This window comes from Hemitrygon akajei, chromosome 6, assembly GCF_048418815.1.
Source record: "Hemitrygon akajei chromosome 6, sHemAka1.3, whole genome shotgun sequence".
NCBI lineage: Eukaryota > Metazoa > Chordata > Chondrichthyes > Myliobatiformes > Dasyatidae > Hemitrygon > Hemitrygon akajei.
The window spans coordinates 143,838,375-143,861,575 of NC_133129.1; the positions used below are offsets into that span (position 1 = coordinate 143,838,375).

The following is a 23,201-nucleotide window of genomic DNA, read 5'->3' on the forward strand; positions in this document are numbered from 1 at the left end:
CTTTTCTGAATTCCACAATCAGTTTCTTGATCTTATTGACGTTGAGTACAAGGTTGTTGTTGTGATACCACTCAACCAGCTGATCTATCTCACTCCTGTATGCCTCCTCCTCATCATCTGAAATTCTGTCAACAGTAGTTGTGTCATCGGCAAATTTATGGATAGTGTTTGAATTTTGTCTAGCCACACAGTCATGGGTGTAGAGAGAGTATAGCGGTGGGCTAAGCATGCATCCTTGAGGTATGTCAGTGAGGAGGGGATGTTATTTCCAAACTGCACTGACAGTGGTCTATCAATGAAGAAGTCAAGGATCTAGTTGCAGAGGGAGGTACAGAGGACCAGGTATTGGAGCTTGTTGATTAGAACTGAGGATATGATGGTGTTGAATACAGGGCTGAAATTAATAAACTGCAACCTGTCGTAGGTATTGGTATTGTCCAGATGATCCAAGGCCGAGTAGGGAACCAGTGAGATCTCATTTGCTGTAGACTTATTCTGCTGATTTGCAAATTGCAGTGGGTCCAGGTTCTTGCTTGGGCAGGGGTTGATTCTAGTCATGGCCAACCTCTTAAAGCCTTCCAACATAGTAGATGTCATTGTAAATGGGCAATAATTGTTGAGGCAGCTCATCCTGCTCTTCTTTGGCATTATTGATGAATTATTGTTTCCATTTTAAAGGAGATTAATGACAGAATCAATGCCCCTGTTAAATTTCATGAGTTATGTATTGTGTAGAGAACTTTGTTAACAAATCTGATGACTCAAAGTTATTAGCCCCATTAGTTTGTTACAAACACAGTGGATTCTGGTCAATTGGACCATTGGTTAATCTGAACAGCCACTTATTTGTGACAACTCTTAAAGAACAAAAGCCAATCGATAAAAAACTGGCCAAGATTCCCTTCATTTATTTGGGACACTATGCCACTTAGTTGTGGTGGGATACCTTTGCTGACGACTTTCTGATTGCTGTCAAACGCATGCATTTGTGTGGCCATTAGACACCACACGGTTCTTAATGCGAACAGTTTTTCTGTAGCATTAGTTGTGTGTGCTTGTGTTCAAAATGTAGTGATTTTTGTCACTGATATTGGTGAGAAATAAGGAGCAAGACAAATCAGAACTGCTTTACTCACTGCAGTTTCAATCATTCAGACCTGGAAATGCCTGAAAAGGCTGTGAGTGTGTTTTAAATTATTTCACTACTTCAACATTAGGAACTACAGAGAATTTGAAGGTGTTGACAATCATCTCAAATGTTACGATGAAAATGAGAATTTTGGAAGATGCAGTCGTTGAAAATTATATCAAGGCAGTCCATCGTCAGTACTAGGTGCCTGCACTGATTTTGTTAATTTACAGTCAATCAAATGAACACAGCAGCATGTACTGGATCCATTGATAACTATTAGGAACTAATACACAGTTTTATAGTAGTGTAGTAGTATTTATAGTGTTCTAATTTGTTCTGTATTTCATTTAAAAATGTAATTTATTACTCAATTGAATGATCTTTTTCCTACCTTTTTCATTACTGCCATGAAATTTAGGCTAATTGGGGCAGCGGCTTAGTTTGGCCAAAATGTATTGGTCCTAATGTGTCCCAATTAAACGGCATCCAGTGTATTTGAAAATAATTTAATTTTCAAACGTTGGTAATAGACTAAAATTAGGAACAATTATAGGTAAACATAAGGCTCAGGTGTTTGATTACAAAAGCCAATAATAATAGCAGTGTTTTTGTACTTCCATATTATATGAAGGAAACCACTTGGCCCATCAAGTCTATGTTGGTACTCAGAACACTCCCATTCACCCATTCATTTTCCTTCAGTCTATTTTCTCCCACTGGCCCATTAACATCCTCTGATTTTGCCATCAGCAATAACACCAAGCGTATAGCTGAATTTTGCTGGCTGGTGGCGCAGTGATATCAACACCGGACTCCGGAGCGAAGGTTCCCAAGTTTGAACCCAGTCAGGCTGCCCCCGGGCACACTTTCCGTCCGTGCCTGGTTGAGTGTCAAGCTCGTAACTTGGCCCCGTAAAAAAAAAAAACACTGCGCTGTGAGAAGGACGTGGGGGACCACTCACAGAATCTTTTCTCCAAGGCAACCATGTGAAAAGAAAAGTGGTCGCTGAAACTCTGGCAGAGTATGGCACACAAGATAAAAGTAGCTGAATTCTCCTGATTCTCCCTCCTACCACCAATGCTGGGGATATTTTATAGTAGCCAAGTGATATAACAACTGCCACATCTTTGTGATGTGAGAGGAATCTAAAACGCTAGGGAAACCCAGGGGGAAAGAGCAAAGTCCCTACAGAATGTAATAGAGGTTACAAACAAACTGTGGTCTTTGAAGTTGTGAGGACATTGCTCTCACTGCTGTACCACTGCACTGCTCATTGCAGAATCTCCCTAAAGAGTCATTGAAAATCTGAAGTAAACCTAAGAATGTCAGAGATACTCATTAACTTAGTTGGCATTATGGAGGCAGAGAAATACAACCAGTGCTTCCCAGAAGAAGAGTCAAATGTTGAAACGTTAATTGTCTGTTGTTTGTCTTTATATATATATTGATTGGCCAATTGTGTGTTGCTGTTCTTTGAGATTTTGGTCAATTGATTCTGCCACATTTGTTCTACATCACATTGAGAATGATAAATCCTACAACTTGTGTCTTAAGACTTTTCTGGTCTGTAGATGGGGTGGTGGGATGGCTAATTAGCTGTCATTGGATATCAGAAGGAAAATGTTTAAAACCGTGTGGTTAATATTGTGTGGACAATGATGCGAGTAGGAAAGAATTAAAAGATATCTATTCTTAAGTCATTTCTATCTAACTCCCTTCAAACTCCACACTCCATTTAGAAAGCTGGAGCCCTATGACCTGTCTCCATTCCACATTTGGAGAGAAGCTTGTGCTATGTGGCAGAAATAATACAATAAATGGGTTTAACTACATTTGTCTCAAATAGACAGTCTCTTTGTCAAAGATTGCTGGTACAACATAAACAAATTATGCGTTTGTGGGACTTTTCAAGTAAGCCTATCTAACAGAGTATAGATTGTGTTTCAGCAGCTGTAGATTTAATCTGCTACCTGTCAGTTAAACAGGCATTTCCTCCAGCAGATAAACCTTCCATACAGAAAGGGGGAAGGGTGAGTGGGAAGAGTCATGGCTGGACAAAAGCCTTTGTTACTGGTTCATAATTTCTATGCAGATTTGCCTTCTTTTTTTCCCCATTAAGCTTTTCAACAATTTTGTTCGGCCCATTTTTTTAAATAAAGCTTTTGTTTTCTTTTTAAAGAGAGTGAACCTGGTATTTATTGAAGTGCAGTTGAGCGGAAAGCAGGAGGATCAAGCCAAGTATTTTTGCTTTGAATCTGGATGATTGTCATCTGGAAGCAAAGGGAGTACCAAGAACTTTGAAACAATGCTGTGGTTCACCAGTGGCCAGCATTTTATCTGCAGAATTTGTTGCTTTAGCTCATGTGGCAAAGAAGGTGATTTTTTAAATACTTTTGTCCTTGCCCTCTGTTCTGAAGCTCTCACTGGTTCTGCGTGTTCACTGGCCGCTTCCCCAAGTGTAGTTTATGCAGACCATGCCACTAAGCAGCCACCCCATCTACCACTAGCATGCTGCAAGTGTGCAGTGTTGCAACTCAGCTGGGCTTCATTGCAGTAGCCTGCGATCGCTGCCACTGAAAAGATACGGTATTTGTTTCTCCATAATACTTCACCTCATCCCTCAGCTAAGAGGTTCAAGTAATTACATTTAACAAACAAATCTAACTACGTAACAATCCCTTGTAGTTCCTTACTATCCACTAATGGCTTCATTCTTGTTTGCTGGCATTGTGGAGCTTTTGTGTATTGAAAAGAAGGTTAATCTTCATGTATCAAAGGAGATTTCCTGTTTACGAAGTTTGTAGCCTGATATACCTTTTCATCTTATAGTTCTGTTAGGAATCACTATATTTTACTCCTTATACATGTGACATCACTTTCTTTTTAACTAAAACAAGTACAATTGCAAGTACAATATTAATGACTATTAAACATTTAATTTATGTTTTGGCAATAAAACAGTCTAGATGTAGTTCTCATCTAAATATTGCTTAAAATTAAAATCCTACACTTTAAATGTAAATGCTTTGCTTTTATTCCGCATTCCTGATAAATAAACAGACCAAAGAAGCTATAAGTGTCCTGGTCGTTATCCTTCATGTATTTTGCCCACAGGCCTTACTCACCTTCACCCTCTTTCAGAAACCTATACCTGGAGAATACAGTATTCGATTTTAAATGATGTAGCATCTGCTAAGTAGAAAAAGACAAATAGATTTTGTAGAAATATGAACAAAATAAATAAGAAAGGGAGGAGGAGTCATTAAGAGGGAGGAAAAGCTTGTTCAAAGAAAGGGGAGTTTGACAATGGGATTCCATACTGTGAGCTCAGGCATAATTCCAAAGGACATAGGAGCAGAATTAGGGCAATTTGGTCCATCAAGTCTGCTCCACCATTTGATCATGGCTGATCTATTTTCCATCTCAACCACATTCTCCCTTCTCCGTGTAATCTTTAACAAGAGAAACTCTGCAGATGCTGGGAATGTGCATGTTGCCCATGTAATCTTTGGTGCCCTTGTTAATCAGGAACCTATCGCCTTCTGCTTTAAATATATCCAAGGACTTGGTCTCCATAGCAGTCTGTGGCAACGGATTCCACAGATTAACCACCCACTGGCTAAAGAAATTGCCATTAAAGCAACATTTTAAAGGACAAAACATTACCCGAGGTGTCTGTTATCAATAATGCTAAGTCCCCTTTGGATAATATCTTTTATACGTCTTTAATCAAGACCTTACTCCTTACTTCATTATGAAAGCTGACATTTGATGGAAGATCCATGTAATGAATGCCCTACAAGGACATCAAAAATTGACTAAAATGATCCCTTTAATACTTTTTATTTATTATAAGGATAATTTCAGTATCCTTGAAATAGGTTCCACATATGATGTTTTAAAGTTCAAATTTCTTCTGGTTGGTAAACTTAAGTGTACACCCACTATAATTATATCTGTAATATTATCATGTTCATAGCATTTCATTCTATTTTATTCAAAGCACGTACAAAATAGAAGTTTAGAATTAGTTATTGCTTTTCTCTCACTACAATTAGAGCAAAGGGATTTCCACCCACATCCCACTTCCTCCCACAGGATAAGTTCCCTATCTCAGCAACATTGCCATGAGAAAGTATGTTTTTTGTGAGCAGAGGGTAAATGAAATGACTACATAACACCCGTCTGTCACTTGCTTTATTTTAGCGATCACCACCACCACACACCACACTCCTGCTCTCCATCTCTTGAGTTACTTTGAGACAAGTATTGCCAGAGGAGTGTTCCTATTGTTTTCTTTAACACATTACACGCTACTCTATCGTTCCATGAGAAGATACTAAATGTCCCCAGGGAGTAAAGGAAAAGTAGATGAAGACTTCCCATCTCTCATCTTCTGGTAAGCGTTTTAGAAGGATAACGTACAGGATTAGTGACTGCCTGTGTGCTCAGTCTGATGCATGGAACCTTGAAGGTAATACAAAAAAAAGAAAGTTTCTTTGGAATTGTAGAGTTGTTCAGCATAGAAACAGGTCTTTTTTTTTTGCCTTCCACTTTCTTTTAAACAACATTGTACAAATGCCCTGACAAAAGCAGCTATTCTTGCATTCAGACTGGAAGTATAGACATGCCTTTCTTCATTTGCTTTTTAAATAGTTCTGCTGCTCTGTAAGGTTCCCTATGGCATTTGTTCACTAGTGTATGATGACAATACAAATAGTTTAAATATTTCTGGCACAGAATCCAATAAATATAGACCATGTTTGCCTTAAAACAGAGCTGAATAGTCATGTTCATGGGCAGTTTCAAATCATATAAACTGTGAAAATATTTATACTAACAATTTGCATTAGAAAGAAATGCATGATATGTATTGTTTATAAATTGAGAAAAAAAGAACCATTTCCAAATATGTTTCTGTGGAGAGAATGAAAAAAAAAGCGGACTCTTTTTGGTTCATTTGCTGTTTCGTTTCCCTGTTCCTTCTTAGATGACTAAAATGTGGTCTATTTCCAGGTTTGACTGTGAGGCTTTCATTACGACAGCCTGGTATTAACAGTGCTAATTCTATTCAACATTGTAGTGAACTCCCACGAAGTGCAGATTCAAACCCCTTTCCTTTCAACTTGTTTTTGGTTGAATGGTATGTCTCCCAAACCTTTCTTTTAACTGACCCCTTGGAGGTTCAGAGGAGCAGGGCTGGACCTCCCTCTGCTTGGAGGAAGCTGACACATACTGTGATGCAAAAAAAAAGACTCTAGACTAGGGAGAAGCCGAGTTCTGCCATTTGTTGGAGAGCGCCATCAAAATATTCATGACCATGCCAACCCACAATCATATGTCGCTTTAACAAAACTAATACAAAAAAATTGGGTGCATACGACATTTAGCCTTCCAAAGCATTGCTGAGGTTTAAAGGCAGGCGACACAAATACACAGTGGGCCTGCCATGGTGGTGGGATTTCTATTCTTGCACTCCTATAAATAGTAATGAACTGCATATCCTATTATTACTCTTTGGTGTTAAACATGTTTCTGCAATATGCTGTCAACGATTTGCTTAATGTTGGCTTTGCTTTGCAGAACCTCATCTGGACTGAATTATAAACAAAAAGAAGAGAGAGGAATAAAAAGCCACATCTTTCAGCTTTTTCTCATTAACCATAATGGGTTGGTGACCACTGACAGTGACAATTTGCATAATAGTCAACTCTTCACTTTTGTAGTGATGAGTGTTTGTTTCTGATTAAATTTAGGCTCACTTAGTTCTTCAGGCTTTTTTTCAGAAGTTGCAGATACAGAGCTTTTGCCTCTGGTTTCAGCCAAAGAAACACACACTCGGGGATAACAATGTGCTGAGAATATGCATATTTTTCCACTGATATCTCTGTAAAACACCTACAAATAGATCCTTCTGGAGTAATAAATACACAGCAATTTTCTTCGCTTGCACTTTATGTGGTTTTAACAAACTATTGCTTCTTAACAATAATATTTAATTGACAAGACTGTGATGGATTCGGCTACAGTAATATTAAGTATTAATGCAGGTCTTTGCAATTTAATATTCTCGTATCAGTGTTGACTTTTTAAAGTAACAATGCTGAGACACAACCTATATTTCACTGAATTTTCTCCTGTGCCGTGCTAATGGTTCAGAGGACAAACACATTATCTGAGCCTACTCTGAATTATATAAAAATGAGGAAGTTCCCTTTGCAGTTGTCATTTTTGCTTGGAGGTTTCCTGATGTGAAGTTCTACCGCCAAACACCCCAGCTAGTTGACTAGTGTTTTACATGACGCCTATATGAGAATACTCAAAAGAAGAAGAAGAAGAAAATAATCTCTTGTAATGCCTCTAAGATGTTTCACTTGGGATGATAACAATAGTCCATGAGGTGAAAATGCACAGTAGTTCTTAGGGATATTGAAATGAATTGGTTTTGAAAGATTGGTAACCATCTCGCTTCTTTGTAATAGTTAACAACTTTCATGTAAACAAACAACAGAATTGCCATGTTTATTTTCAGCTCCATTGTCTTTGGGACACAATAGTGGCAGATAGACAATATGTATTGGAATCTGTGAAAAATTAAACATGGTCCACTCAGCCTTCTCCAGGAATTTACAGAACACAGTCTGCAATATTCACAAAAGAGACATATTCTGCAGTGATATGACTGAACTTACAATAGAACTTTACTTTGAAATTTTATAATGTTCTCAAATTCATTAACTATTTGCAGGAACAGAAAGGTGGAAAAAGTAACAGCAATTATGTGATTTTGCTATAGAATCGTTAGACAACAAGGTCAATGAAGAAGGAAGTTAGATGTGAGATAAATTATTATCAATCTGTAATTAGCAATTTTCAAATATTGTTCACCCTCATGGTATCTGAAGGAAGTTCAAGCAGTGTCAAGATAAGTACCAGATGTTTCCCAGACTAATCATGATATAGCTGAAACAGGTGACTCAAGTTTGGATTTTTGGCACTCTAACAACATAGCTTCAATTCATCCCTGATGCAAGGCAAGAAACATCAAAAATGGGAAACAGGTCAGCAGGAGAGGTAGTAATGAAGCATGAACACTTTTCATGAGGTTGACATCTAAGCAGTTCTGGTTAAGGTGTTTTAAGGAGATAAAAACAGCTAGATGTACGTTATGAAAGGGAACCTCAGGAAAATGCGCTGTACAGCATGTAGAGAGAATGTGAGCAGATTAGTTGCAAGGAATCCAGGTAGTATTTATAGGGAGAATGCAGGAATATCTTGGATTTGATTGACAAAGGTAGTATACTTCAAAAAGGATATTTGCACAATTTTCATGCCTCAAAGAATAAAAATCTTTATTTTGGCGCCAGATTGTATTGGAATTGACTTGCAGGTTTATGGCCATTGTTCCTCTTTCCACCCTCTCCATCTCTTTGCCAAAAGGCACTAATTCACACTGAGCCAGAGTTTAAAAGGATCTGGATGCCCTCTGGTACTTCATCCAGCTGAGCATTTATTTTGAGCAAGTCTTGACAGGAAGTGTTGACTGACTAGTTTTACATGAGGGAATCATAACTTAGCCTAACTCAGTTCCCATGCAGCATGCATACTTGCCAACAGAAATCATTAGACAGCAATGAATGATATTTTTCTGTTCACTTGCTTCAGAGTGCTGATGCCTCAGCTGCTTCCCCAGCCAAGATCAGCTAAAGCTGTTTTAATATTTTAGCACCATTAAGGGGCAACAGTTTTGCTAAGAGTCTCATTGTATTATTTCTCTCCTTTCTGCACTTCTTCCTGACACCAATCTCTCAGACATCCTAGAGAAATGAGCTGCCAAGTATTGGTGATGATTCTTAAAGACTCACAAAAATAATTTTATATCACCAGCAGAACAAGATAAATGATACTAACCATCAGCAGCACTAAATATTAGTTATTATCATCATCTGCAATCATGAAGTGTAAAATAGGCATAACCAGCACAAACTGAATCTTTGTTTTTGGCTCCAAGTCACTACTTTGCCAATCTGAGCTACCAGTGTAGGCTAGAATAGGGAAAGATTAATATAACATAGTGTGTTGTCACTTTAGTTAAATTCATTCCACTTTGTAGGGAAGTATTGGCTGAATTATTGCACCCAAGTAATACATTTTTTGTACTTAATATTCAGGATATGTTCAAAATTCATTTCAGAGTCAAATAGCCAGGAGATTCGCAAAAAATATGAAGTGTCTCATTGAGCCAAGTTACCTGGGAACTGGTATTAAATGTCCAGGCTGCCCCATGAAAATAAGCCCATGACTTGCGCAAATCTTTTGTATAGCCAGGAATTCCAGAGTGACAACTTCCTATACTCTGTTCCCTTGCTGAGTACCTCAAACAATCCTATATTGCCTTGCTATTATTCTCTATCTTTCTTATCCTATGTCAGGTGTAACTGGTACAGGATAAGAACCCATTCGTTTCATTGGGATTCGCAGACTATAATAAAATTCCTCATAAGCTTTGACCAGAGATGGTCTTCTGGGAATGGCTATCAGAATGTTACTGGTTTCTGGAACCTCAGCAGTTCACCATCTGAGGCCTAATTTTCACTTAAGCCTCCAGTTAGTTCACGGTATCAGCAAGAACTTTCTTCTACATCCCGTGCAGTCTAGCACTGATGCATGGAGAGACAGAAGTGGGAAGTGAAGGTGGGCCTTAGATCCTGCACAACTCTGCCTGGTGTAAAAGATTGAATAGCCCTGGACATTGATCTTCTGGTTCCTGGGAATATTTTAATAATTCTACCTCAGTTGTGTGGTCTTGATGAATTACTTGATCAACTATCTTCCAAATTCTTTGAGAAGACTCATGAGGTATCCATCAAGCAAAATGCATGTGTTGAGAACCTGAAATAAAAGCACAATATGCTAGGAGTACTCACCAGGTTATTAATGATTAGCAGGTTTCAAACAAGTGCAGAGCAGGGAAGGTGGGAGCAACTCCACAGTTTGGTTGGGTGGACTGGGGTGCAATAATTGTTGACAAAAGTGGGGTAGGAGAATGCAACAAAGAAGTGAAGGAAAAGCCAAAAACTAAAACCAGTGTGGGTGGAGGGAGGAAGGGGTTAAATTACAGTAGAAATAATGGTGTAGGAAAAAGGGACATGAATGGTAGAAAAGAAATAAAAGATTAATGCTATAATTAATACCAGGCGTAACTGGTGACTGGGTTTCCAGCTCACTACCTTTCTGGCTTTTGGACATGCGTCCTGCATCCAGAAGGCAAAAGCTTGCTTATTCATTGACATGGTCTCTGGTGTGGAGGATGAAGAAAATAAACTGAATGTAAACCTAATATGTATTATTTAGGTTCTTTTACTTAATGACTTTTAAATACTCCAATGTTTGTTTTTCTTCGGTGGTATAAGATAAATGTCCTATCTAATTCAACCTTCCCAAAATGGTGATTCAGGTCATCCAGTCACGAGGGTCTAAAATCGGAAGAATTCTATTGACCTGAGGTCACAATGACACAAAATATTAATACATTAAACAGGAACACTTTGCTCCCTCTGAGCAGCTAATCCTGTTGATATGTATGGGCCTTTGGTGTCTCATAGGACACTCTTCTTCTTCTTCTTAGGCCCTTCGCTCCCAGTGGAGCATTGGCCATTGATGATCTCCCATCTCTATCATCCAAAGTTGATGGTCTGGTTGGAGTTCATTAATGTTTCTGTAATCCACTTATATCTACTGTACGGGTGATTGGCCTGTAAAGCTTCACCAGAGCCCTGTTGGCCAGCCTATTTCTACCTCTCACGATGGGGACGTAGGGTTGGACTTTGAGAAGCCTCATATGCCACTGATCTTTGAATATTTTATGTGGTCAATAAACAATCTATTGCAAGTGGGATCTCCAACTCCCACCCTTCAGCATAACGAGCTTCAGGCATTGGCTAGCAAATTGCTTTTGAGTAGAGTCTCACTTTCACCTCCTGTTGGGTTACAAAACGTATATATCCGCAATTCAGTAACCATTCCTGTTCATGTACTGTAAGGAAGATCAGAAGTTTTCCCTCATTGGTGGGCATTGTCATCCTTCCTCGTGCACTTCCTTTTTTTGGCTTTCACCGTCCATTTAATCCAGACTACAGGTGCTAGCATCTGGAAAGTATATTCACTGGCTAAATAATGCTCTCTAACAAGCAAGAAAAAAAACTGTTTAGCAGATTATATAGCAAAGAAACAGAATAAAGCTCTTCTCTCATCCTCCCCCTTCTCCTCTGCCACTTCATCGGATTAACTTATTACGACAAGTGCTACTGAATTTCATATTTATTACAATTCTTGATCTGAGACAGAAACATGAGCTTTAATCAGAAAGTCAGAACAAGCTGAAACATCTCATGTAAGGTCATTTTTATTTGAGCTTAATACTCTGATATTGGAGCATGTATATTGTGCTGTTATTTTCATGTCACGAATCCTCCCAGTTGGCATCTCAGGAAGAGATGATTTAAAGCCCCTTAAGAAAAAATTTAATTACTCTCCCGGCCAGTTTATTTGCATTGCAGGCTTGATGATGAGTGTCACACAGGGTAGCACTCTGACTGACTGCTGCAGATGCTGAGTCTCAAGTACTCTGAGTCAGATCTTTACAGTGCGTCTACTGGGACAAACAATAGCACCTGTTCCTCACAAGAAATCAGACCAGTTAGTCCATTCATGTATCTTTAATGAAGCTCTGGGGCAGATGGCAAAAAAAGAGAGGAAAAAAATTGCATCATACACCACTAACTGCTGCTGAGACAAAGGAGAAGGCGCTGTCTGTGTAACAATGTGCTATTTTTATGAGCAGCGAAGAGACAGTGTAGAAGTGTTCCAATGGCATCTGTTACTCTTCTATCTTTCAGTTGGGCGTTGAAAGCATTTGTTCAAGCAATTAAAAATTTCTGGGCATGCCGCCGATTGCTGGGTTGAAGCACTTTATATAAAATGTACAGGAGAAAAGGGTATTAGGGGTGTAAGATGTAGGGGAAGGAGGGGGCGCAGATAACTGGTCTCGTTTCCTCCATTAGAGAAAGACAGGGGAGGGTAAATTAGATCTGTCAAGAAAGACTTTAATTTGCTTGCTTTGGAGTGCTTGTAAGCTTACCTCAGCTAAAATCTAAAAGGAAGGAACCAAGAGAGAAAAAAAAAACAGCAAGCAAAAGCTGGCTTATTTCATGCCCCAGTGATGTGGTGGTAATTGCAAGAAAACTCTCTTTTTATTGCATGCTGGTTTAATGGAGAAATTCATTCAAACCAAATTTGGTAAGGTGTTTAATTTTTTTGTCGCCCTTTATTAACCCCAACTCCCAGAGCTTTCCTGTGCAGAAAAGGTTCATTGACAAGTTAAAACACCCTGCTAAACATTTTATTTTATTATCCCTCCCCCCATCACCACCACAACAAACACCAGTACCTGAGGCTCCAGCATTACAGTTTATCTCATTCATGACTAACTGCATGATCATTGATGTTACAGCTCATTGCAGAATCGGCAACCCAGCTACAGATTGCCCTCCAAACTGCACTAGTTTTCGGAAGTTTTTTCTTTCGCTCAAGCTTATGCTGAACTTATTTGCATAACATTGAACGTAAGAGCTTCCATGGTTCCAGTGCAATCAGATATGGAAGGAATTAGACATGTTTCAATGGACTACGTGGCAATTCTGATGAGGGCATAAAACAAAACAGTAAAATAAAGCAGAGCATCAAATTGAATTAGCACCTTTAATTAACATTGAATTTTTATTTCATTTTCATTGGCATTTCAAGCTAAGCGTAAAAACCAAACATGAATCAATTCTGTAATATAGAAATGGAAAAAAAAATCACAAATCACAAGGCAGCATAAGCTTCTGCTAGTAATAGACTAGAGGGAAATTCCCCTTTTTTGAATATGGTAAAAGGCTACATATAGTCAAAGATAAAAGCCATAATGTTGACATGCATAACAGGAAAATTCCAGACATCTCAAAATATCAACTTTAATTAGTTGGTATTTGTTGTCAGTTCCAAGGTAAACACCTCTTGCTTTGTAATTTTGAAATGAAAACCAGGAGAAACATTTAAACAGTTAAAAATTACATTGTCAGAAATGACTTGTCCTTACTGCTTTTCAGTATGATTAGCATGTTCAAACGTTAACCTGCTATCTTAGATGCAGTAGGAGTAGGGGTAGATGGCAAGTGGTGAACGAGTGTTAGGACCAATTAGGGACAAATGACTAGCTTTGTGAAGTTGTCGTACATCTAAAGGAAGAACTAGTAGATTCCATCTTGACACCTCAGTGACACATTTGATGAGAGGTTTCCACCTGAAATACTGATTGTTTCTTTCTCAACAGATGCTGTCCAACCTGGTGAGTATCAACAGCATTTATGTTATTTCAGATTTCCAGTATCTGCCGGCTTTTGCTTTTCAAAACAGATGAGTGGTTCTGTGAAGTTGTATGGTGTTATTTGAAGAAAGGATCAGAAGATTGAGAGATGACCCATCTTAGTGTAACCATTATGCATCACAGGTCTATCCACTGTCAAAATGGAACAGCAGATTACCTTTAAATTGTAATTTCATTCATGACCTCAACCACTTTTGCAGAAATATCATGAAAGTTTGCTCAACGTACACAAAATTCTGGAGGAACTCCAGTTGACATTTTGAGCCAAGACCCTTCAAGAGGATCAGGTGAAAGATCTCGGCTTAAAATGTCAACTATGCTATATTTTCCATAGATGCTGCCTGGTCTGCTGAGTTCCTCCAGCATTTTGCTTGAATTTCCAGCATCTGCAGATTTTCTCTTGTTTGTGGACGTTTCTTCAACAGTGCTTTTCAAACTTGCAAACTCTGAACATAATTGGGCAAGGGAAGTCCGGAATTGAGAGTAGCAGAACTGCCTACTTACCATCATCCAAGCATCAGCACCACAGTGATTCAAGAAGGTGCCTCATCATCACTTTCTCAAGGGCAATTAAGGATGAATATTAAATACTGACTTTCTTACCAGAAGATAATTGATGTTTAAGTTACTATCCTTTTGTTCCTAAAAGTTTTCCCTTTCCAACTGCACTCCATTTGAAAATCCACTGGTTGCTGAAATGGCACCTGAGGCATACAAAGCAGTATAGGAAGCATCAGCTAATATCATCTCCATCACTGTGACCGTGAGTAGTGAGCTTGAGGCTTGGGCCCAGTCATGTGCAATCTAGTTTGGTGTCAAGTCCACCAGCTGTGAGCAGTCCTGTATTAAATAACTGAAAAAGAGAACCACTTAATGGTTGCATTGATGCAACAAAATCAGAGCCTTGGGTAAAGTGTAAAACAGAAAGTTTTATAAGGATGACTTCTTATTTCCATCCACCTAAGCAAAATAACCCTCGCTTAATTTTAAGAGCCTTCTCAAATGCTTGCTAACTGGCACAATTAGTAGAAATACACAATGGTGCTTAACTCGATCTGGGAGGATGGCCAAGTTTAGTGACTGGGACCCACTTCCAGCACAATGTTTCTAAACTGGTGTAAAGGATCTCAGTGATAGCAGGAACTTGATTTTTGGTGGATGTAATATAAGCTAGCAACTTCTCATCCTTTTGTTGTGCTTATTTGTCAGATATGGGGTGAGCTATTCTTGGAATAACAACACAGTCTCCATGCCCAGAACTGTTCAAAACAAGAAATGACAACTTTTCTTCATTAGAGATAACTCATTAAAATTTTTGAATCCCGAGCTTCAATGCCAAAGTTAAGGACTTGGGTCCAGAGAACAATTTCTGCTATTTGGAAGATTAAACTTCCATTTCTTTTAAAATCATAGGCTAAAAATTGATTCACATGAATGGAATTGGAATTGAAATTAGTTTATTATTGTTACCTGTACCAAAGTACAGTAAAAAGCTTGTCTTGAAAATAGTTCAAACAGGTCAATGCATTATATGGTGCACTGAGTCTGTAAAATGTAAAATATTAACAGAATGCAGAATAAAGTGTAACAGGTACAGAGAAATTATTGGATGTTAGAAAACTCAATGTTCATGTCATCTCCCCTCCCTCTGTCCCCTTCTCTCTTTTCTATTGCTCATTCTGGTTCCCCTCTCACCCCTTCTGTTCATCTCCCTGTGGTGCCTCTCTTTTATGGTCCACTATCCTTTTCTATCAGCTTCTCTCTTCTTTAGTCCGTTACCTTTTCCACCTGTTGCCTCCCAGCTTTTTACTACACCTTTTCTCCCCAACCTATCCACCTTCCCCTTCACCTAGTGTCACATATTATCTGCTAGTTTGTACTTCTTCCCCTCCACCTCCTTCTTATTCTGGCATCTCATTACCCCCCACTCCTTTTCAGAGCAAGACACACAAAATGCTGGAAGAACTCAGCAGGTCAGGCAGCATCAATGGAGGACACTAAACAGTCAATGTTTTGGGCTGAGACATTTCCTCAAAACCCTCCTTTTCAGTTCTGATGAAGGGTCTCTACCCGAAATGCCGCCTGTTTATTCCCCTCCATGTATGCTGCCTGACTTGATTAGTTGCACGAGTGATTGTGTGCAAATTATATCATTTTTTGCATAGTACATATTTCTACCCTTACCATCATAAGGTGGAGCAGAAAGTAATCATCATGAATCACTCTCAATAGAAATAAGGGCACAGCACTTCAAAATAAAGTATATTTTCTATGTGGTATCACTGGTGACACACAAATACTTTGGACATATGCAGTGAGGTTATAATATTTCTTTCAGCAGCGTGTGATTGGGAATGTTTAAACATGGAGGAAGCCATTGGATGGAGCCACTTTCTGATGATGGTAGCGTACCAGGCTCCTTTGGAATGTATCTCTTTGGTCAGGACATCTATTACCTGGTCCCTCAACACCAGCTCCATAGCAAAGAAAGCCCAACAGCATTTCTACTTTCTGTGAAGGCTGAGGAAAGTCCATCTCCCACCCCCATCCTCATCACATTCTACAGGGGTTGTATTGAGAGCATCCTGAGCAGCTGGTTCAGAAATTGCACCATCTCGGATCGCAAGACCCTGCAGCAGATAGTGAGGTCAGCTGAGAAGATCATCAGGGTCTCTCTTCCCGCCATTACAGATATTTACACCAGACGCTGCACCTGCAAAGCTAACAGCATTGTGAAGGACCCCATGCACCCCTCATACAACTCTTCTCTCTCCTGATATCTGGGAAAAGGCACCGAAGCATTCGGGCTCTCACAACCAGACTATGTAACAGTTCCTTCCCCCAAGCCATCAGACTCCACAATACCCAGAGTCTGGACCGACACCAACTTACTGCCCATTACTGTGCCTATTGTCTTGTAATGCCTGCACTGTTTTGTGCACTTTATGCAGTCCTGGATAGGTCTGTAGCCTAGTGTAGTTTTTGTGTTGTTCTACATAGTTCAGTGTAGTTTTTGTATTATTTCATGTAGCACCATGGTCCTGAAAAACATTGTCTCATTTTTACTGTGTACTGTACCGGCAGTTATGGTCGAAATGACAATAAAAGTGACTTGACTTGACTTGAAAAGTCAGGACACTGGAAGATCCCAGAAAGTCAAGCCGCTTTCACCTCACTGATACTGCTTGATCCACTGAGTTCTGATTTTAGTTCCAGATTCTCACATCTGCAGTCTCTTTTGTTGTGCATTTTGGAAACTGTTTCTCTCATCCCTGTAGCTTCAACCTCCTGCATGACTAGTAGGGATTATTATGCTATGTGGTTGCCATAATGATCGCACCTTTAAAGCACTGTTATCATTCTCTGAATGCTGCACAGCAAAATGTTTGGAGATGTACAAAAGTGGGTGATGTCCCACCGGGGTGAAGCAAATCTTGTTCATATGCTTGTGTCTGAGTAGGATTTTTCTTCTGTAGGGGATCTGGTTGAGTGTTAGCAATACATGGAACCATGTTTTAGCTGGCCGAGCAACGCACACAAATTGCTGAAGGAACTCAGCAGGCCAGGCAGCATCCATGGAACAAAGTACAGTCGACGTTTCGTGCCAAGAACTTCGGCAGGACTCTGCTGATCTTCTCTTGTTTGTGTTATCTGGCCAAAAACGGGTGCAATGCTATTTCAAGACAAATGTGCCTGAATTTTCCAAATCTGTTATGTAGCAGATAATGATACCGCTTCTGAAAACTGGTATAAGCAACAATATCATAATTCCTTTATCTCCATTCTGTTTATAGCAGAAATGACTTTGTGAAGGATGGCCTGTCCTTTGCAAATATATATTGCCCGCTGATCATGATTTTGTAAGCAATTTGAACGTGTCTGTACTTACAAAGAAAGCAATGAGGTAGACAATTTCTGTATTGTGTTTTGCCAATAGAGCTGTATATTGAATCTGATTACAAGTTGATCAGTATGCATGTACATACTCAGACTGTGAATGGATAGATATAATATCCTATGATATGATGATGTGACATATAATATGAATACAGCAATGACTTAAAACCTTCCAAGCTCCTACACATTTCCCATTTTCCTTGACTTTGAAGACAAGCAACTGTTGTTTAAAAACAGATCATTTTGCTGCTGCCTCCCTTTATTCAAAGTTCAAAGTTCATTTATTATCAAAGTATATATACGCAATGGGATTCGTCTCCTAACAGACAGATACAAAACAAGAAACCCAAAAGAAGCCATTAAAAAATGACCAATGTGCAGAGAGAGAAAAAAAAACAAATCATGCCAACAACAAAAGTAAGCAAGTAGCCTTTAGAATGAAAGTGAGTCCACAGGCACCAAGTCCAGAGCAGCCGGAGCAGGCCCACAGCCTCAGCTTCAGTGCAGCAGAGAGCAGGGTGAACCTAGAGGAGCAATGAGCTGACCCTCACCTCCTGTCCCGACGCCATGAAAAACTGTAGCAGTAGGTAGTCCAGTGTGACTCTTGCAATCTTCATTTGAGTATTTTGCAGCACATCAGATCAATCCAGACACCTGCTGAGCTTTGTGCAGTCAATAGCATGTTTGCTGATGATTGGTACACAAAGATATTCAAATTCACTAACTATAAGATGGGCATGAATCTTTAATGTGATGAGCCATCCAGAATCTCATGATTTCTCTAAATGATTATTTGGACACCTTCTTGCTCCTCCCTGTGCATGCTCTTATATGTTGTTTGAAATAGATAAATTGTTTATTCAATGTTTCTCTGGAAAATTGCAGTGCTTTTGATCTTCCACAAAGTGCTGACTTCTCCTTCTTTGTTAAGTTCGTTGGAGTAGGACATTATGGTGACACTGAGGAGATGGTTGCTTTTGTTTTTATAAGTAATTATTTCCGTTGAAGTCAATAAAACTGAGCAAGTGATCAGTGTGAAGCTACCTGTCTTGCATTTTGCTATGTTTGATTTCACTCTTACAGAGTATTTATATTTCCATCGGACAATATATTATCCCCTAGACAACGATAGAGTTATTTCTTATTGATTATTATTATACCCGCGCTTTTAGATTTAGTATTGACGACGTATATTATCTGTATGGTTGCATTGATATTATTTTTGTGTATTTTTATCAATAAATACTGTTAAAAATAGTACCATCAGACTTCAACGGACCTCTCTATCTTTGCTGGTAAGTGACCCAGTTACGGGGTACGTAACACAGAGTAACACCACCATGCATTACCTTGTAATAAAACATGGGGTGGACAGCTGCATTACCATTTGTTGCTATGTACAAATAAGCTAAAGGAAAGAATCCTTTTCTGCTGGAAATTGTTATTCTCTTTAGTTTAGGCAGATTGGATAGCCATATAAAGGCAGTCAGCGACTCCTAAGGAAATCCTACTCTTCTGTAAAATATGGGTTCAACATGTTGTCCGTTAACTATAGAGGAACATGCAACAGTTTTACCAATGTATAGTTTGGCTTCTGCTTTGTGCAGCTTTTGTCAAGTTTGTCCCCACAGCTTAATGATTAAAGTGATGCTGACGTAACAGTGGTGGTCAAGCTATACAATAAATTTCCGGAGTGGAAGAATCTATAATCTCCAATCTTCAATCAAAACCAGCCATGGTTTGCATCATTAATGTCAGGGTCCTGGCTGGTACAAACCTCTTCAATGAAATGAATTAGAAGTTGAAGTACAACACACTAACTGTACTTACCAACCGGATTTGTATTTGTAGAAATTTATGTATTTAGTGTGATGACATTAATCTAAAATTCCTTAAATATTGATCTGTATTCTTGCGGGATGCAAGATGTTTTCTATATGAAAGCCTTTGTGCCATATTGGAATCTTGAAAGTATTTGAAACATAGAAACATAGAAAATCTACAGCACAATAGAGGCCCTTCGGCCCACAAAGCTGTGCTGAATACGTCCTTAACTTAGAAATTACCTAGGGTTACCCATAGCCCTCTATTTTTTTAAGACCCAGGAGTCTCTTAAAAGACCCTGTCGTATCCGCCTTCACCACCATCGTTGGCAGCCCATCCTACGCACTCACCACTCTCTGTGTAAAAAAACTTACCCTTGACGTTTCCTCTGTACCTACTTCCAAGCACCTCAAAATTGTGCCCTCTCGTGCTTGCCATTTCAGCCCTGGGAAAAGGCCTCTGACTATCTACACAATCAGTGCCTCTCATTGGATGTGTCAAAATGGCAGCTCCAAGTAGCTTAGAAGCAGATGACAAATCAACAGAAAAATACAGTGAGAAACATGCTTTGAAGCTTTTTTTTACCTTTTAGAAAAGAATCCAGGTAAACATCGCATGCTGTGAGTATCAGCAGCAAAGATTCACGTTCCATTTCTCCCCACCCACTTGCAGCAATGCTCTCTTAATATTAGGGATTTGTGAAAAGTTATGGGTAACCTTAAACTTTTTGCATTTTCTTAATTGTATTGCAAGAAGTGATTTGGTGAGGTATCCTGTGGGGTCCCAGAGCACCCAGTGGGGTCAGACAACTGCATGCGAAGTGCATATTGAGATAATTCAAGCGAACGACTGCAAATGTCTTAACTTTAATCTTTCTTTGTACTGTCATCAGTCTCAATGATAGTTCAAAACTTTAGCAGAATCAAGCAGTAATAAACAGAACGTGATATATCACCAACTCTTTGTAACTATTTACTCTGTAGAAGGGGAGGTTGTATAGGTTTAATTAATAGAAGCTTGCAATTACATTATAGGGGAATTAAGAGCCCTTTCCAGGTATGAAGACTCTTTAATGATGGTACAGATGGTAGTGAAAACTGCTGATGTTATGCTTCCTTCTCATATGCATTCTGGCTTGAGTTCAGGAATAGATCAGCATTTGAGTGATTTAATTGGATCAATGTTCATTGTTGAATTCATGCTGTATAGTCATTAATGTAACTTGGATGGCAATCAGTAGAGGTTAGTGTAACCACCTAACAAAGTGGGCTGGCACTGACTTTTGGTCTAACTTAGTAATTCCAATGACAAAATTGTGTTCACAATGAAATAGACTGAGTACTTAGTTAAGATCTTATCTAGGGTATAATAAGATCCCCATGCAGCTGAATTCCAAAACCCTTTCTTGTGATACCTTATTCTGTCTCAGCACTAATCTAAACTAGTTTGATTGAATCAAGTCATAACTCTGTTAACATTAAATATCAAAGTAGAGCAATGTTATTTCATGCAATATAATCCTACATGCAGACAAACACAAGTTGTTAAAAACACTCTCAATTTGAGGTGAAGGACTAAGAGAAAAGATCCTAGAACAACAGATGTAGTATAGGGCACTCACAGAATTGCCTTTCACCACCCACAGTGTTTGGCTTCTTCATATAATTACTCTTGGCAAAACGATGTAGAGGATGTGTCACAGCCAGAACTGTGATGGAGATGATAAACATCACCAGATAAATTATGAGTGGAGTTGTGGTCAGGCTTGCTGTGGAGATCTTTATCATGTCATCATGATGGGTCTGATATATTCTGTTCATAACATCTGTGGTATGTATTTAACTAATAATAATGCTATTAATAAGTATTTTTATAGCCAAAGGAAAATAGTTGAGCTGACATTTAGTGCTTCTATGACATACCTCTGAAATATAAATGTTATTGCCCTTGTATACTACAGAAGAGGTGAAACTGGCAGCCATACAGCAGTACAGCAGAAGGAAACACCAGTCCCTGTATACAGAGGCATCACCTTCCAATACATTTTGTTGTTTCTTTGGCAAACATATTCACAAATGCACTTTAAATTCTAGTATATGGTCCTTTGCAGGATGAAAGTTTGAGTATTTCAAAAACAGGAACACATTGCGCATGGTTGACGTGGGGATTTGGATGCAATCGATCCACCAAAGTTAGTGTGAGAGACATGAGGCAGGCCTGTAGCAATCATGTTACCAGTTCAATTACTGGGTTGACATTAATGGGATATGTTGACAAGTATCTGATAACTTTAATGAATTTAAATAGATGCACATACTCTATGCCAAGTATTTTATGCAACATTGTACAGAGGCGAATTCACTTCTGCTTTAACTTTTTGCAATGTGCACTGAGCATCAGCGTAAAGAAAACACATGGTAAAAGTTGAGGGCTCTATCTATGCACTTTGAACAATTTCCAGGTACAGATGAATGCAGAAGGTACCCTGACTCTGGAGTTCCCTTATTTCTGAACATCGCAGTAATCTGACATACATGAAATGCAATTACAATATATTCATTTCTATATAGCCAACATGGTATACCAAAAGTTCAAAGTAAATTTATTCTCAAAGTACATAAAAGATTATTGCCATATACTAACTTGAGATTTATTTTTTTGCTGGCATTCACAGTAGAACAAAGAAATACTCTGTAATCAATGAGAGACTACACCCAAAGACTGCCAAGCAACCAATGTGAAAAAAAAGAGTGCAAAAACAAAAAAAAAGTGAATAGATAATGTCAAGAACATGAGTTGCAGAGTCCTTGAAAATGAGTCCATAGTTTGTGGAATTAGTTCAGATGTGAGATAATTCATGCAGGTTCTGGAGCCTGATGCTGAAGGGTAATAGCTGTTACTGAATCTGGTGGTGTGGGACCTAAGGCTCCTGTACCTCCTTCCTGATGAAGAAGAGAGCATATCCTGGATAGTGAAGATGATGGATATTGCTTTCATGTGGGAGTGCTCCTTGTAGATGTGTTCAATGGTAGGTAGGAATGGCTTTGCCTGTAAGTAGACTGGGCTGTATCTACCACAGTTTGTTCTTGGGCAGTTGTGTTTCCATACCAGGCCATTATGTAGCCACTCAGGATACCTTCCATTGTACATCGATAGAACTTTATCAAAGTTTTAGATGACATGCCGAATCTACACAACCGTCAAAGAAAACAGAGGCACTGTTGTCCCTTCTTTGTAATGCTACCGTGCTGGTCCCAGGATAGATCATTTGATATAATAATGCCAAAAAACTTGGTGTTAATGCAAGTTTCTGACCTTCTCCAATTCCTTAAGGGGGACTGGCTCACAGACTCCAGTGTTTTTCTCTCGTAGTCAATAATTAGCTTTTTAGTTCTGCTGATGTTGAGTGAGAGAATGTTGTTGCGGCACTTTCCAACCAGATTTTCATTCCCTCTCCTCTATGCTGATTCACCACTTTTGATTTGACCAACAGTGGTGTCATCAGCTAATTTAAATATGACATTGGCGCTGTACCTAGCCTCACAGACATAGGTATAAAGCAAGTAGAGCAGGGGGCTAAGCATAAACTCTTATGAAATTCACACAGAATGTAAGAGCGACATTGTAAATTTTAATAATTTTGAAACCTGGCACTGATCTAAAGACAAGCAAGAGGAAATGCATAAACCCATATTTCAATTGGTGTGTTCATGCATGTGTGACATTAAATCGTATATGCTAGGCTTGGAGTTAGAGGCTATATGAGACATTTAGTCAGGCACATATATATGAAGAAGATAATGTCAAGAACATGAGTTGCAGAGTCAAGAAGATGGAGGGATATAGACATTGTATAGGTAGGAGGGATTAGTTTTTGGGTTTTTAAGAATTTAATTTTTAGCTGATTCGGCACAAAAT

The 23,201-nt window shown here is 38.9% G+C and overlaps 1 protein-coding gene across 30 annotated transcripts in view; it reads left to right on the forward strand.

The window, feature by feature from the left end:
* Positions 1-23,201, forward strand: part of sox6 (SRY-box transcription factor 6) — a 598,739-nt gene that overhangs the window by 446,684 nt on the left and 128,854 nt on the right. For 23 of the 30 annotated variants that reach the window (XM_073049425.1, XM_073049424.1, XM_073049429.1 and 20 more), the window contains one exon: positions 13,509-13,523. The exons of the other annotated variants lie outside the window; for them this stretch is intronic. In XM_073049425.1, coding sequence (XP_072905526.1) covers positions 13,509-13,523 — 15 coding nt within the window. The remainder of the gene's footprint in view (positions 1-13,508; positions 13,524-23,201) is intronic. 30 annotated transcript variants of the gene reach the window in all.